The 17,844-nt window shown below is 43.4% G+C and overlaps 1 protein-coding gene across 2 annotated transcripts in view; it reads left to right on the top strand.

Annotated features, from left to right (window-relative positions):
* Positions 1-5,378: 5,378 nt before the first annotated feature.
* NUDCD3 (NudC domain containing 3) overlaps positions 5,379-17,844 on the top strand; it is a 36,198-nt gene continuing 23,732 nt past the window's right edge. Inside the window, exons 1-3 of one of the 2 annotated variants that reach the window (XM_040346021.1) lie at positions 5,379-5,480; positions 12,746-12,946; positions 13,022-13,293. In XM_040346021.1, coding sequence (XP_040201955.1) covers positions 12,755-12,946; positions 13,022-13,293 — 464 coding nt within the window. In that variant the 5' untranslated portion in view covers positions 5,379-5,480; positions 12,746-12,754. Of the gene's footprint in view, positions 5,542-12,745; positions 12,947-13,021; positions 13,294-17,844 lie in introns of both variants that reach the window. The other variant, XM_040346022.1, reaches the window with a different exon arrangement.

Raw genomic sequence — 17,844 nt, 5'->3', positions numbered from 1 at the left:
TTCTGCAAGTCTGCAGCAAATTCTAGTTCAGTTATGTTGTGCAATCGTTATCCCACCACAGGGTCACGGTGGCCCAATTTTCAAGCTGTAGACTCACCACTGCAATTTTGCACTTGCTAGAAACTTGTCACGCAAATTTGCTACAAATTGGAAAAGCGTCAACTAGAACTTGTGCTTCAAGTGCTCTGCAAGTCTACAACTTGCCAGTGAAAATGTGCAACTAGTTAACAGACTTACAATTCAACACTGCTACAGATTTGTGGCAAGTTATCCTTGCTATCTGGGATACTGAAATTGTTAGATTAGATGGGCAAGAAATGGGTAATCTTGACAATACAAAGGCAATAAACTGGCTATCATGACAATAAGCAGCCAAATGGGGAGACTGGGGAGTAGCGATGGTACAAGAGTAAGTAATGCAGACGTCAGTACTATGTAACAGAGAGTTCAGAGACCAGTAGTAAGCAACGCAGAATGAATGGATCAGAAGTCAACAATGCAGAGTTCAGGGATCAGTATATTTAAAGCAGAGTTCAGGGATTAGTAGTAATGCAGAGATCAGGGATCAGTAGTAGGGATGCACCGATATATCGGTGGCCGATACATATCGGCCGAAAATAGCAATTTGGGGGACATGCCGAAATACATTTAAAATTGCCGATAATGACTGCCCTCCGTGGGCGGTACCATTGCGTATAGGAGGGGTGGCAGGTTCTTGTACAAATGTAGCCGGAGGCGATGGAGGATTCGGAGCGCTGGGCAGGGAGGGAGCTGTGCTGCTAAAAAAGTAAGCAGAACAGAACCTGTTAGGATCACCCTATAAAAAATGTCTAACACTACATCCAGCCCAGTTCTGCAAAATAAAATTACACTGACCTTTTTTTTTTTTTTCGCCGTAGATAGCGTTTATCGTTAGAATTCACCGCGGCTTCCGGGTAGGGAATCCCGCGGGAGTGGGCGTTCCTATTGACATGCCAATTGATTGACATGCTAAACGACGGCGCATATAGCGAGTCACGACTTCCCGAAAGAAGCTCGGGACGGCTCGGCTCTATTCGGCGCCTGCGCACCGGCGCCGAATAGAGCCGAGCCGACCCGAGCTTCTTTCGGGAAGTCGTGACGCGCTTTATGCGCCGTCGTTTAGCATGTCAATCAATTGACATGTCAATAGGAACTCCCACTCCCGCGGGATTCCCTACCCGGAAGCCGCGGTGAATTCTAAGGATAAACGCTATCTACGGCAAAAAAAAAAAAAAAAGGTCAGTGTAATTTTATTTGCAGAACTGGGCTGGATGTAGTGTTATAAATTTGTTATAGGGTGAACCCCCGCTTTAACAAACAAAATGGCTGGATTGGGGGGGGGAGTGGTTAACTTAATACTGACCAGCACTTTCTGTGGCAGATAAAAAAAAATATGTTATCTGCCATTTTTTCACAGTGGCTCAGTGAGGCTGCAACAATTGATGTTTTTTTGGTAGTCAGAGAAGGCAAGCATGGCTCAATAACACACAAACGTTTTTTAAAAAAAACCTTTGTGTGTTATTGAGCCATGCTTGCCTTCTCTGACTACCAAAAAAAACATCAATTGCAGCCTCACTGTGCCATCACATGCAGCCACTGTGCCAACACAGGTCGCCACTCTGCCCATCAAACGCAGCCACTGTTCCCATAAAACGCAGCCACTGTGCCCATCAAACGTAGCCACTGTGCCCATCACATGCAGCAACTGTGCCAACACACGTCCCCACTGTGCCCATCAAACGCAGCCACTGCCCATCACACGTCACCACTGTGCCAACACACGTCACCACTGTGCCCATCCAACGCAGCCACTGTGCCCATCCAACGCAGCCACTGTGCCATCTCATGCAGCCACTGTGCCAACACACGTCGCCACTGTGCCCATCAAACGCAGCCACTGTGACCATCATGTAATACATACAATTATTGAAAAAAAAAAATGTAAATAGGGGGAAAACAAAGAAAAGTAATTTTCGGTTTCGGACTGAATTTTTTTTTTTTCGGTTTCGTTTCGGTTATTGGGTTTTTTAAATTTTTTATTGACTATTGCGAAACTTTGCTAAAATTGTAATGTCTTCCTCCAAAAATCCCGGGAGGTGAGACTAGCTGGATCTAGGCTATAGTGAGCCATAAATGTGGAGGACCAGCTTGCTGCTTTGCAGATTATCTCAGGGGAGACTTTTGCCAAGGCTGCCCATGAAGATGAAATCCCTCTTGTCGAGTGTGCATTTACTTCCTGAGGAACATAAAGCCCACTAGCCCGGTAAGCCCTGTGTATATTCCGCACATACCATCCCGCTATTGTGTGCTTTGATGCTACTTACCTTTTCCTTGCACCACTAGGAACTACAAATAATCTTTCATCTTTACGGAGGTGTAGAGTAGCAGAGATGTAGGACTTTAAGGCTCTTGCTACATCCAATTCGTGCAGTTTTGATGAATTTTGTTCTTCCGGGAATGCTAGCAGGACCCATTCCTGATTGAAGTGATATGTGAAAGGGACCTTAGGTACAAATTGATGGATAGGCTGAAGGACTATCCTGTCTGCATAGAAAACGATATAGGGATCGAGAGCCTAGGGCTTGAATTTCTGAGACTCTGCGCCCTGATGTAACAGGTACCAGGAAGATGGCCTTCAGTGGGATGTCTTCCAAAAAACAGCCTTCCGTAGGTGCAGCAAAAAAAAAAATAGTACTATTGGTAAGTCTATAGACTTCTTGGTGATTTTAGCCTTACTACCGCCCTTAGAAAGCTTTCTACCAGGGGATTTAGGGCCCATCTGGCGGAGAGGGCCGAGACGTGCACCTTCAGGGTATTAAGGCCTAATCCTAAATCTAGGCCTGACTGGAGAAATTGCAGCACGTTCTGAACCTCTGATCTTAGTGGGTCAAACTGCTCTCTCTGTGCTAATTCGAGAAATTTCTGCCAAATCCTGTAATAGGTATTGCTTGTGGAGACCTTCCTTGCCTGAAGCAGATGGGAATGGGAATTTTCGAAAATTGGAATTTTGAATTTCGGAGATTCGAGATTGCAAAATTCGAAAATCTAAAATTCTAGAATTCGAAATTGGATTTTTGAATTTCCGAATCTTGGAAATTTGAAAATTGGAAATAGCGAAGATTCGAGATTCGAAATGGCAAAATTCGAAAATCTAAAATTCGAAAATCAGATTTTAAAATTTCAGAATTTACGATTTTTTTCGAATTTCCGAACTCCGAATTTCCCGAATTTACAAAAAAACGAATGAAACGAAAATAAAAAAAATGAATTTTTCAGCAGTGCACATGTCCCGATGTGCGGCTGCCACTGCCTGTGATTAGGCAAAATTCAGAGGTAAGTAGTTAGTAACACAGGGCCAAATCCTCAAAATCCTAGCCTAACTTAATTTTTCCCATTTAAGTTACACTGGCGGGAAATTTCTACCTAAGTGCCCGATCCACAAAGCACTTACCTAGAAATTTCACGCAGTGTAACCTAAATTCTCCCGGCGCAAGGCGGTCCTGTTATCCAGGGGGCGATGACAATTTAAATGAGGCGCGCTCCCGCGCCGGCCGTACTGCGCATGCTCGTGATGTCATTTTCCCGACGGGCAGCGCGCGAAATTACGTTACGCCGGGCTTTGTGGATTGCGACGGGACAATAAAGTTGCGTCGGGTAAAAAAAAAGTTACGCGCCGAAAAAAAAAATTCAAAATTTTAAAAAAATCGCGGCGATCGAAAAAAAGGTCTGTTTTTACAAGGTGTTACTAGTTTACACTTTGTAAAAGCAGAACTAATTTTACATATGCAAACGTAAACTTACGCAGAAAACACAAAGCTGAAAAGCTTTGTGGATCTCCGTAAGTCCTCATTTGCATACGCAAAGCGGCATTTCAATGCAAAATGCCCCCAGCGGCGGATGCGGTACTGCATCCTAAGATCTGACAGTGTAAGTCTCTTACAGATGTCGGATCTTCTGCCTATCTTTGGAAAACTGCTTCTGAGGATCAGTTCCAAAGATAGGCACAGGGATACGCAGGCTGAACAGCAGTTCCGCCTGCGTATCCCTTTTGAGAATTTGGCCCACAGAGTGCAGGTGTCAGTAGTAATTAAGACAGAGGTCAGTGGAAAGTAATGCATAGGTTAGTAGTAGGTAAGACAGAGGATACAGTTCATTGGGAAGTAATGCACAGAGCAACAGAGATCAGTAGTAAAGCAGCAGAGGATAGTGGTAAGGAAGAGAGCAGCGGACCTCAGTTGTAAGTATAGCACAGGGCAGAGATCAGTAGTAAGGCAGAGGTCAGACGTAAATAAGGCAGAGGATAGAGGTCATTAGTAAGTAATGCAGAGAGTAGCAGAGGTTGGTATTAAGTAGAACAGAGAAAAACAGAGGTCAGTAGTAAGGCAGAGATCACTGTCCAGCACACAGACACTGGAGCACAGGTATCTTGTCCACCCACCCCAGGGTACACTAGTTCTGGAGGCAATCAGCGATCCCCTCACTTTGGGGATTTCCTCTCACTTCCTGTTATGACCATGTGACAGGAAGTGAAATCTCCCCAATGGGACACAGACAGCAGGAAAGAAAGTGACGGTGTATTGTCAGTTTTCTGCCTATCCTAGAATGCTCCGGAAGTCACGTGGCGGCCAACTGCGAACGCGCGATGCGTTCCAAACGCAAATGCGATGCGTTCCAATTGATTCACGACAGTGCACACCAGTGAAACCTCGGTCGGCATCCAGGCTCTTTTCTTAACATCCCCGTGGATTGGAGGATGTTAAAAAAAGAGCCAGGAGGCCGAGCGAGCGGAGCGAGCCGTCCGAGCAAAGCGAGGACTTGAGGCCGACTGGCCACTTTCCTCTAAATCCACGTCGCCCTGAATGCCGGGTTTGCTGGTGTGTACTGTCGAAAATCCATTGGAACGCATCGCACTTGCGTTTGGAACGCATTGCGCATGCGCAGTTGGCCGCCACGTGACTTCCGCAGCATTCTAGGATAGGCAGCAAACTGTGACACTACAACGGGGTTATAACCCTCTCCCCTTATTCTCTCCTATTAAAAAACGAACTGTTATCTTTAGTTCTACCTTAAATTGCATTCCATGCCTAAAGCTGGATGCCACCACTCAGTCACAGGGCAGAACTGTCTCCTCATAGCGCCACCATGCAGAGAACACCCCTATAATAATAGTTCTTCAATGGCGGAATACACTGTCTCAGTGCGGAGAAGATGAGTTCACCTCAGCAGTGACAGGAAACAGAGGCCATTCATCTCCCAGCCCTCCCTATTGTTTACACCTCCGCCTTCATACCACATGAAAAAAACTCTCTTGCTCTCTGCATCTCATTATCAGCAAATCTCCATAGCAACAGCCGCTATGACTCTGGAAAATTCTCTCCAACTAGCGAGAGAGGACCGGAAGCGGAAGTACAACCTCGCCGGAAGTTGTTCTGTGGAGACAAGAGCGGAGAGTGAAAACAGTGAGTGTTGGGAGACATCCCATGTGATTTATGCCGGTGCGGTATTGGGGAAGATCGGGCGGTATGTGGGGTGCTGTGGTCGGGTATGGGAGGAAGTCCTCCTCTATGGTGACAGCCGTGCAGAGCTGTTCAGGCTGAACGTCTGGTGACAATATCCCGGACTAGTCCTGAATCTGCTCTGTTTTTGTGTATGACAGGAGTGATATGATGACAGGATTCTGGAGAACAAATGACTCTAAAGCCTGATACACACGATGGGAATATCTAACGAATGGTCATCTGTTTTTTTTTTACATGCTAGTCTCATATAGAAACATGTAATGTAGTGTATTTGTATTGTATTCTTGGACGAAAACTGTACTGATTAAATAAAAATCATACGATCTGGTATCGTACGAGAAAATCTTTGGCTTTTGTCCCTTCGGATAATTTTGGCGTAAAGCTGTGTACTAACCTTGAAAGCCACATTACTTGTACGATGTTCGGATCGTGTGTAGTAGGCTTTACGACAATGCTTGTAAGACCGAATACAACTTCCCGCAAAGATATAATGTATTCTTTTGTTTCTGAGCATGTGCGGTCATGGTCACTCAATTTTTTATTTTCAGATGAATACTGTGCTGATTAACTTACACTTAGAGCGGAGTTCCTACAAAAACGGCAGCTGCTGACTTTTAATCGCCTGTTCCATTGTCCAGTGATGCGGGGGAATGAAGCCCCGCACCTCTCCGCAGCGCTGGCATCACTACTGTGTTCGCCCGGCTATGGCTTCACAGCTGGGCACGCACTGCGTATGTGCGAGCCGTGCTGCGCACCGTGATTGGCCGAGCAATCATCTGGGACCTGTGACGTGTCCCAGATGATTGCCGAGAGAGAGGGGGGAGAGGTGACCTTCCTTCCAGCACCACGGTGCCCAGGGAGGTAAGTGGGAGCTGAAACACTCTAAAAAGAGGGTTTCTGCCCCCCCCCCAAAAAAAATGACATGCCAAATGTCAGGGGTCACCTTCCCTTAAAGGGGTTTAAAGGTACAATTAATTTTTTCCTAAAATACCTTTTACCTTTTCGATTTTTGCTTTTAAATGTCCTTATTTCTTCTGAGAAATCCTCACTTCCTGTTCTTCTGTCTGTAACTACACACAGTAACGCGAGGCTTTCTCCCTGGTGTGGAGTGTCGTGCTCACTCCCTCCCTTGGACTACAGGAGAGTCAGGACTCCCACTAACACACAGCTCCTTTCTCTATCTGCAACGTAGAGAGCGTCCTGACTCTCCTGTAGTCCAAGGGAGGGGGCGAGCATGACCATCCACACCAGGGAGAAAGCCTCGCATTACTGTGTGGAGTTACAGACAGAAGAACAGGAAGTGAGGATTTCTCAGAAGAAATAAGGACATTTTAAAAGCAAAATCAAAGAAAGAGGTAAGTGATGGAGGACTGCACTAAGGTAAAGGAAGCTATTTAGAAGAAAAAAAATTGTACCTTTTACAACCCCTTTAAACCGGAAGTTCAATTTTTGGGTGAAACTCCGCTTTAAAGACCGCCCACCACATATATACTGTGGCAGGGCAGCTTTATTGCATGAAACAACGTACCTGTAGTCATTTTGTGCAATAGATACCATGGGTGCGTGTGCCCTCTGCATGGAGGGGGAGCCAATCGGTGGACCCGATGGCCACCTGTGATCCCTCCACAGAGAGGCAGAATGGGGATCTTCATATGTAAACAAGGCAGATCCCTTCTGACAGGGAAGTACACAGAGATCTCTGTGTTCTTCCTGTCAGTCCCCCACACAGTTTGAAAACACTCCCAGGAAACACACTTAAAGGGGTTGTAAACCCTCGTATTTTTTGCGATGCATTAAGTTGAAAAAACCTCTGACACTGATGTGTTCATCCCTTTAAATAATTTAGCATGAACTGTCCTGATTGGCTCTCGAAAGCTGTGTACTAACGATCAGATTATTGAACGATTGCTCCATAAGGTGGTATTTTTTGGTCCGATTTTTCTCATTGTGTGTATTGGGTGTCTTATGATTTTTGTTTAAGCAGTACAGTATTTGTAAAAAAATCGAGTGATCAGGACCACACATGCTCAGAAACAAATACATTACAATACCATACAGGGTGGTATCAAAAAGTTTTGAGACTAGTTCTGTTTACACTAAAGTATTTTATTTATCTTCAAAATAGTCCCCTTGCATAGCTGTCGGTGTTCCCGCCACTTCTGAAATGTGTCCTGGAAGTCTCCTTATCGTAGTGTGTCAAGCACCTTCTGCAGTTTGCACTGGATCTCCACACTGGTGTCAAAACCACCACCTTTGAGCTGGATCTTTACAGCTCATCTTTACTCATTGCAGCATTGCCATAAACTTGTCAAACCTCTCTGTGGCAGATTTGCCCAGTTTCACGCAGAATTTCACATTTGCCCTTTGTTCTATCTTGCTGTCTATGATATAATAGCAGAAGTGGTAACGCACGTGGTCAGAATAGCACCAGATGTACACATGGTGATGTCTTTTGGCACAATGACTTATGAAGGTCGGTGCTTCCTGTGACTGTGTGTGCTGCCATCTGTTGGCGTCTTACAAAACTAGCCTTGAAACGTTTTGATATCACTTCAGAAGTTGTATTCTAGGGCTGCAACTAACGATTATTTTCATAATCGATTAGTTGGCCGATTTATTGTTTAGCTTAATCGATTTAATAACTTTTGAAGAAAAAAAAAAGGTAATTTTTGCTGCTTTACATTTTTTGGGCCAATTTGTTGTTGGGCAGATTAAAAAAACACAAATTGCCGCAAAAACGCATTGCATGCTTTTCTGCAGCTTCTCCATTGAAGTATGTTGAACCAAAAAAACAATATAGCACCGTTTTGCGTTTTAAAATAGTCCTTGCCCTTTCCAAATATTCAGCAGCTGAAAAAATCATGGATGTGAACGTGTTCCATAGGAAACCATGTAAATCAGGGATCCTCAAACTACGGCCCTCCAGCTGTTGCGGAACTACACATCCCATGAGGCATTGTAAAACTCTGACATTCCCAGACATGACTAGGCATGATGGGAATTGTAGTTCCTGAACAACTGGAGGGCTATAGTTTAAAGACCCACGATGTAAATGAACTGTAGTGTGTTTCTGCAAAAAACAGAGGTGTGACCCCGGCCTGGGATGTTTAGTAACATAATGGGGGTTAAAAAAACAAAAATAAGTACATAAAGGGCAAATAATCGCTACTGTAAGGGGCACATTTTTTACTGTGGGACAGTGAAAGTAATTTTTACAGTAGCTATTTGCTCTTTTTGTACGATAAAGGGCTAATTTTAGTTCTCATTATGTTACTGACCGATTAATCGATTTATGAAAATTAGTAATCGATTTCATTTCATAATTGATTAGTTGTCGATTTAATCGATTAGTTGTTTCGGCCCTATTGTATTCTGTCATACGAGAATTTTTGTAAGTTCAGTAACCTCTCTATTTATCGATATGAGACTAGCATGCACAAAAAAAAAAAACATATTCTGATTGTGTGTACGAAGCATTCGGCCCTGTGCGCTTGTGTCGCTCTAAAATGCTCCTTCCCAGAGTGTCAAACGTGCATGAAAAAGAGTCTTCCTTTAAGGGCTCATTTACACCAGATTCAGTCAGATGCAAGATAAATTAATGTTTTTCAATGAGCTTGTGGTATAAGTCCTCTCCTTAGGGCCCTTGCACACGGGGCGGATCAGTAATGATCCGCCTCCGTGTATCCGTAAGCTCAGCGGGGATCGCTCCGTATATCCCTGCTGAGCCGGCGGCTGTCAGGGCGGTCCCCGCAAACTGTGCAGGGACCGCCCTGTCTTTTCTCCGCTCTCCCCAATGGGGGATCGGATGAACACGGACCGTGTGTCCGTGTTCATTCGATCCGCAGACGGAAGAAAAAATAGGGGTTTCTTCCGTCCGCAAAATCAGATCTTTGCGGGTGATTATGGGTATCGGCAGATGTTTAGCGGATGTTTATCCGCTGACACCCGCAATCACATAGGGACCAATGTATGTCCCTTTTTCATCTGCAAACGGACACATGTGAAAGGGGCCTAACCCTATCTAACTGTTCAAATTGATGCGCTGCATTTTTTTTGTTTTGTTTTTTAACATGCACTGCACTTTTAAAAAGTCCTGCTTGTAGCATGTTCAGTGTCTTGCTTGAAAAACACACTTTCCATTATAGTCAATGGAAGCGTACCAAAAAGCACCGCACATTTTTTTGTTTTTGTTTTTTTTAAATGCGTTTTTTTGCTTCAGGTAACCAGGAGGGAAAACGCATATAAATTGTATTATGATCAAAACGGGAAGCGAGAGGAATTCCCGTTCACAGTGAGCCAATCATAAGGTGTCATTGGAACTTGTGTCCCCATTGGAAGATTTCCCCTCTATTACTTTTCTGGGGACAACCCAAAATTTAGGATTTTTTGTTACCTTCAATGATAACGGTAAACAGGATAAATAGAGAGGGTGAATCTCCCTAACGAGAAAGGGCAGAAGTTCAGAAAAAGGGAAAAGTAAACGGTGTGGTGTGCTGACGAATGCATCACTTACCAGATTATCAGAAGCCCTCTTTCTTTGTGGTGAACATTTCATTATAGGACATACAAACCACAAGGCTCTGCTGATCTTCACTGTGCACCTTTCTCCACACTACAGTGTTTTCATCAGGCAGAGATGTCATCACATTAATTTTTGCTCCAGATTCTGATGATTTCATGACAGCTGGAAGCCAGGTCTGCTACAACAGTTAAAGCCTAACTCCTATCTCTAAGCATTTCCAAAATTATTAAAGCATAACTCCATGAATTTTTTTTTTTTTACTCCCATGCAGTGGGGTTGTGCCCACACTGCATGGGTGAATGTGGTAGTGAACTTCTTGTTTGTATTTGTACCTACAGGTATGCTTATAATAAAGCTATCATGTAGGTAAAATTACTATCTCTTAAACCGGTGACGTCCCTGGCGCATACGCTTTAACAGAGGTGTGTGCCACTGCTGTAACATCATCGTGGCTTGACCTAAATTGGCCACAGTCCTTAAACCCGGAAGGAAGACTGGGTAAAGCCTCTGCAGCAGTGACAGCGCGCGATGCATACGAGAACATTATGACTTCGCCTTGAAGGGGGGAACTTTTTTAAGATTTACCACCGCTTTAAACGCTTTATACTTACCTGATCCTTTGATCTTCCAGAAAACCGCCCTCCCCCACATCCCATGGTGGGCTGTCCCTGTCGTCCTTATGTCCAAAAGGGGAAGTTCCGCTTTTCTGCTTACCCCCTGTACCTTCACAATTTTAGGGGGTGCGCAGGTACAGGCACCTGGTTTCGACAGGTATCTGCTGCTACCTCTTCTCGGATTGCCTTAGCGACCCAAGTCGCAGTTCGGCCTCCGGCCCACACAGGCCCTAGAAGGCTGCGAGACCATTCACACAGCACAGTGGGAAGCAAGCAAGGGGGAGTGAAGAACCACTTTAAATATACCCCCTACTAGTTTTATAGGTTCGGTTCACACTGTTTTGGTGCATTAATGCATGTTAAAGAGAAACTTTACTTTCTGTTACCTGTTATGCTGAAAAATACTTACTTTGCCCAGCCAACCCAGCATTGTCCGTATGCGATCCTCTGTTGGCCAGGTCCAGCGCTGCCATCTTTTCTTTCTACATCATTGAGAGTTGGATGTCTTAGGTTCTTGCAGTTGCCTCTGACGCCCTGACAGGTTTTTTTTTTTTGTGACCCAATGCACTTTTAATGCTTTGTAATAATAAGTAATCTATTCCCATGGGCTTAGCCCAAGGCTGTACCTGGCATGCAATCCAGTGTTTCTGGTTGTAATAAATGTATGGTGGTAGTTGGAGAAAAATAATGACTGACGTAAACATAAACAAACCGTACCTGCAGGCATTTGAGAAGGTTGGTATCTGAACTTTAGCCATGGTCATCTTTGGAGTTGAAACTGGCACATTTATTTCTATAACTAGGCAAACCTAATGGTCTAGGTATCCACGATGCTATTGCTACAAGAGCCACATTTTTTTTACTCTACAATTGCCTGGAATGCAAGTAGTTTGCATTGCGGAAATTTGTGCCTGGGTGCATATTCAAAATTCAGACTGGGCACCCGGCCATTCACTGCGCATGCGCCCGCCGGGCTGCGCTTTAGGAGTGGACAGGCGATCGCTTACAGGGAGGGGGCCACCTAAGGCGATATGAGTCGCCTAAGCGGTCCCTGGGCGGAAGGAGGAAGTGGGAAAGGAAGTCCCACTTCTAACGAAGCCCCCACTCCCCAAATGTGGCATGTAAGGGGGCGAGGAGTGGTTTAAGCGGAAGTTCCACTTTTGGGTGGAACTCCGCTTTAAGCCTCGTACACATGATCGGATTTTCCAACAGGAATTGTGTGATTGTGTGATGACAGCCTGTTGGCGGAAAATCCGACCCTATGTACGCTCCATCGGACAATTGTCGGATTTTCCGCAGACAAATGTTGGATGGCAGGCTTTAAAATTTTCTGCGGACAACGGTCTGTTGTCAGATTTTCCGATCGTGTGTACACAAATCTATCAGACAAAAGTAAAAAACGCGCATGCTCAGAAGCAATCCTCACCAAACACAACATTAGCAGAAGGTGCCCAAAGGGTGGCGCTAAAGAGCCGAAAAACCACGTAGTACATCTAGTATTGCACTACGTTCGTGATTGTTGGCCGACAATTGTCTGGCGTTTGTATGCAAGACAAAATCCAGGCACGCGCCCTTCGGACAAAAGTCTGATGCTTTGTCTGCGGAAAATCCGATCGTGTGTACGAGGCCTTACTCTTGGCTTAGACAGAACTGTCTTCTCACTTCATATGGAAGTAGAGCAAATGGAAGGTGAGCATATGCAGCTGGGTATGGAACATTGGCAATGTAAAAGTCCATTTTAAAGTAATGCCATCTGAAGAATTTTCTGCATGTCAGATGCCTGGTCCTCCACGGTGTGCGATGGCTCCATCCATCCGCCTCTACACATCCGCCCCTACACAACTACTGTGTCCTTTGACATAGGAGTCAGCGGATGGAACCAGAGCAAGCTAGGGGGTCCAGGAATTGAAGTGTTTGCACACTGCAGGTTAATTCTTTAAATACAGACACTCATCCCAAGAAAACACAAGATGGATAAATATGGGATTTCACTATTTGCTCTTTAAAATAAATGACAATATGTCTGCTGAGAAATACTGCAATGTAACCCCATTACATTTTATCTGCAGGGTGCTGCCATGGAGTTGGAGATGTCAGACCGTTATGACAATGCTTTGCTGGGTATCCTGCAGCATGTGGGAAACATCCAGGAATTTTTAAATGTTTACTTTGGGTTCTTGTACCGCAAGACAGACTTTTACCGAGTGTTACTGAGCCCTCAAGAGCGGATGGGATTCCCCCCGGGTGTTGCCCAGAGCATGGTGCTGCAGGTGAGTATTTGGCTTTTACAGTGTGCAGTACCATGTAGACAGTGCTGGAGATGAATATCACTTGTCCCCTCTCAGACATTCAAAAACCACGAGCGACTGGCCATGAAGGACCATGAGCAGAGGGTGCGAGACTTGGAGGAGAAAATGAAGAAGCAGGAGGAGAAGTTGGTTGAGAGTGGCGAGGCACCTATGGCAACAGAAGAAGTTATCTTGGAGACACCAGCAGATGAGCCACCTGGGGAGCAGAAGACATCAGAGAATCAGCCAGAAAATTCCGATGCACCAGAAAAAGCTGCAGAGGCAAAGGCCAGCACCAGCAATATGGACAGCTCAGCTTCTGCATCCAGGTAAATTTAGAAATAAATTAGATGCAGATAAAGTATTCTTTTACTATGACCTTTGTTTGTCTGCAGGAGGTATTATATATGGACATCGAAAGCTAGATATTGTCAAGTCAAGCATCCTTTTCACATTTCAGGTGTAGGCCTAATAAATAGTCACTTAATTTTATTAATTATGATATAGAAGCGTGAGCTTTATTATTATTATTATTATTATTATTATTATTAATATTATTTATTTTTATCGGGGGGGGGGGGGGATGCATGAAAATGCATTTACCCTTTAAATAAACTCTCCAGGGAAATCATTTTGTCGATGATTTCAACTACAGGCTCTTTTCATTCAGCAACTGCATTTTCACTAACTGCAATGCTCTAGCTATATCCTTTTTAAATTGAAATCCTTCATCTTTTTTTGTCACTGCTGATTTTACAGGTTTAAAAAAGGTACAGATATTTGAACATACATTGACCTCCTAAACCTCTTTATGATGGAGGGTAAAACAAATCCTAACACCTGAACACTATTTTGCTACTTTGATGTGTTGGTAAAGCTGTACCCATCATCGCAACTACTTAGATACTGCGTATCTAGGTGAATTATACCTTGTTTTTTTTTTGTTTGTTTTTTTCAGGACAAATTGATCTTTCATTTAGTGGTAAATGGTAATGGATTTATCCTTCCCCCTTCTTTTTTTTTGTTTTTTTATTATCAAATGAAAACTGGCCCAGCATAGTAAAAAAAAAAAAAAAAAGTCTTAAATGTAGATTTATTTTTCTTGTTATTACGATAATCTACTAACCCAAAATAAATTCTCCTGCTAACGATCACAGCGATACCACATATGTGTATGTTGTTTGTTCTTTGTACCCATAGTATGCCCAGAAACAATGGTACATATTTTTTTTTCCATCCTAACTAAAACACACTGAGACTAATTTAAATCCTACCCAAGATTTAATGACTGACCTTGACCCCAACTTTTTTATTTTTTAATGGTTCTTTTACAAATGCGGTCTCTTAAAAAATGCAGAAAACAAAGAATACAGCGCACAGAGGTTAAGTAGATATCACTTTATAGTCTTAAAATGTGGAAGAACGAAAAAACATATACATGAACTGATAAAATGGCAGCAAAAATAGCAAAAATGAAGGAATAAAATCTGATGGACAGTCCACTATGCATGCACAGAAGTGGTATGATGATGGTAAAGTAGAAACCAAAAATCACTGTGGGGAGATGGTAGAGAGTACTTCCAAAAGGTGAACAAACTGTGGTGTAGGGAGATAATACAATACCTCAGCAGCCGCTTTCACACCTCTATGCAGGAGAATGGAGACAGGCAGTGGGGAAGCGGTGTCCATGCCAAGAGCACTCGATGGTACAACTCACATGCAGGGAGGGATATTGCTGGGCACCCGGATGCAACAGAGAGGCCGATGGGAGCGAAATCCTCCTCACAATTGAGAGATGGAGCGGCGGGGAAGGACCTGGATAGTTGCGACCGAGCCGAGCCAGTGACGCCGCCACGTCAGTCAGAGCGAGGGGGGGGGGGGCGGAATCTCCACTGTGTCACAGAGAGGAAGGAAGGAAGCGGTGTCCGAACGCCGTCCTTCAGAAATCATGTGACACCAAAGAGCCAATCAGGGGGGCGAGACTCAAGCAATGGGGAAGCAGGCGCTGGCGTCGCTATAGGAATTCCCAGTGATGTCAGTGTACAATAACATACTTCTGCAAGCATAGGAGGACATCAGAAATGGTGGGGGTGAGCCATTTCTGATGTCTGATTCTGACCATCTCCCCACAGTGATTTTTGGTTTCTACTTTACCATCATCATACCACTTCTGTGCATGCATAGTGGACTGTCCATCAGATTGTATTCCTTCATTTTTGCTATTTTTGCTGCTATTTTATCAGTTCATGTATATGTTTTTTCGTTCTTCCACATTTTAAGACTATAAAGTGATATCTACTTCACCTCTGTGCGCTGTATTCTTTGTTTTCTGTTTTTATGCCCATGTCCCATAGTGGTTGACAGCAGCACGGAAGGTTTCTAATATCTTATTATTACACAGAACACTGTGTATCACTGTTTTCATGGTGTAGCGCTACCGGTGGGATTTTTTTGTCTTAAAAAATGCAGACCTACTCCATACACCTCCTATGGATCGACGGATGTCAGCGGTGACATGTCCACTGACATTCGATCCGCTCCGCCAAATCCAGACGGATGGAAACCCGATCCGTTTTCATCCGATTTCCCCATAGAGAGCGGCGATCTGATAGGTCCATCTCTGTGCAGTGAGAAGGGAAAGACTTGTCATGTGCTGGCTCAGTGGACTTCAATGGAGCGATCCCTGTTGGGCAAGCGGAATCCGTGGAAACGAACAAGCATGTGTGAAAGACCCCCTACACTTTTGTTGACACTTTTTTTTTTTCTTCCCCTCTAGCAGGAGAGAAAGATACAATGTATCTTTCTGTCCATTCAAAGAAGAAAATACATGGGGCGGGCTTTACAGTGATTGATCACTGTGATAGCCAATCGGAGGCTATTACAGTGATCAGGTGATTTGAAACCAGGCTTTCTGGTTCCAGATCGTTATTACAGGACCCGGGGCTCTCATCGCCTGTGCTGTGCACTCCCAGCACAAACAAATGTACGCATATATGCGGTCTCGTGGAAGAAGACCAATTTCAGTAAAGCTGCATGAATGTGTACGGTTATGAAGGGTTAAGTGGGTTGGACTTGTGTCTTTTTTCAACCTCACCTACTATGTAACTATGTATGTAATGGTATAATGAAAAAATATACGTTGATTTAATAGAAACGGAGTGTAATTTAAAAAAAATTAAATGTGGGATATCATTACACAAGGAAAGAAACTGTTTTAGGAAACTATTACCTGACATGGAGAATATATATATATATATATATATATATATATATATATATATATATATATATATATATATATATATATATATATATAATTTTTTTTATTCTGACCACTAAAGAGTAGTGTAGTGCAGAGTAGTTGTTGCATGTACTCCCGCATCTAGTAAACACATGTAAAGCCTAGCGGTAAGTAATTTGCAGAGGAAGATTTACCGAGTTGATAAAGCAGGGCAGTTATGTGCAAAGCCAGACACAGTGAGTGACTATATTGGAAAGGTAAAGGTTACATGGTCCCTCTGTGCCAAGTAGTGAATAAGAGCCGGAAAACACCATTTAGAATACTGCATTCAAGAGCAGATGATGCCACCCTGATCAAAATGAAGAGACAATGTAAATAAACATTCTATAGACAGAGTACAGCTTATTCATGAAGTAAGATATCATCTGTAAGAAATATATGCGTAAGATTAAATTAATTAATCTTTTAGAGTTTTATTGTAGCCCCATATGCACTAACAACTGGGGCTATGCGGGTATTTGAATAATCGGTCTTTAGATGTTGTATTAGTGCTGTTTTAACAATAATAGGTTTCTATTTGCCCCTTGATTAACATTTGGGCAATATAGAATAGAATTGCTGTCCAGCTCTGCCTTTTGCATTAGAAAGTAGTGCTTCTCAAATGCTTTCCCTTCAAAACCCCCCCACAAGGCTGCATCTGAACTGCTTTCCCTGCAATGGAAATGGACCTTGGTAGTTCAACTGCATTCGAAGAAATGCAAAGCAAGTCAATGCAGTAAATGACTTAAAAGCGACACTACACCACTGAGATCTATGGTAATGTTCTGACCTTTACTTTGATGTTTATTTCAAAATCATGTCATAGCAAAACGAGGCCTGGCTGCATCAGTCTTCTTTTTTTTTTTTTTTTTTTATCTGAACCTTCAGCTTGAGTGCCAGAGATCATTTGAAAATGAACACGTGCTGCCATGCAAACTGCCTGACAGCACCAGTTGGGCTCAATTCACTAAGCTATAAAGTATGTGTTGTTTTCAACAACCATCATTATTTTCAGCCATACAAAAGAGTGATGGAAACTTTCCAGTGCTAAGGGAGGCAGGAATCTTATTACCAATATGTTTCATTTAGTAATATTTTTAGTGTATAACCAATGCTTGCTCACAACCAAGGGGAAGAACAAGAATTGATGGGACTTTTTAGGGCTAATTCACACATTGTGCAATGACATGCAGTTTACTGCATTGTAAAACGCCTGTCAAAACAATTGTTTCCTGTGTGTCCCATTCACACTGCAATGCAACCTGGAGCTGTGCTGTAGCATGCTGCAATAAAATGCAGATATGCTGCATTTTATCGCAGTGAATTATACAGCAGAGCATCACGCTTCTGTACAGTGCCATGAATGAGTGTATGGTTTGTATATTTCAAATAAAGTTCGTCCGAAAAAAAAAAAAAAAAAGGAGCCTTGTGATGTGCTGAATATTGCACCACACTGCCCCCAAGTGTGGTCGGAAGCAGACTGACAAGTAAAGTACTTCGGCAGCTGTCTGCTCTAGTCTGAATCCATTAGGATAGTTTCTCAAAGAAATGTCATTACACACACCTCTGCTACAATACAATCTTTTATTATCACTCAGCC

This window comes from Rana temporaria, chromosome 3, assembly GCF_905171775.1.
Source record: "Rana temporaria chromosome 3, aRanTem1.1, whole genome shotgun sequence".
In the NCBI taxonomy this organism is placed as follows: Eukaryota; Metazoa; Chordata; class Amphibia; order Anura; family Ranidae; genus Rana; species Rana temporaria.
This window is presented reverse-complemented; position numbering and strand designations above follow the sequence as displayed.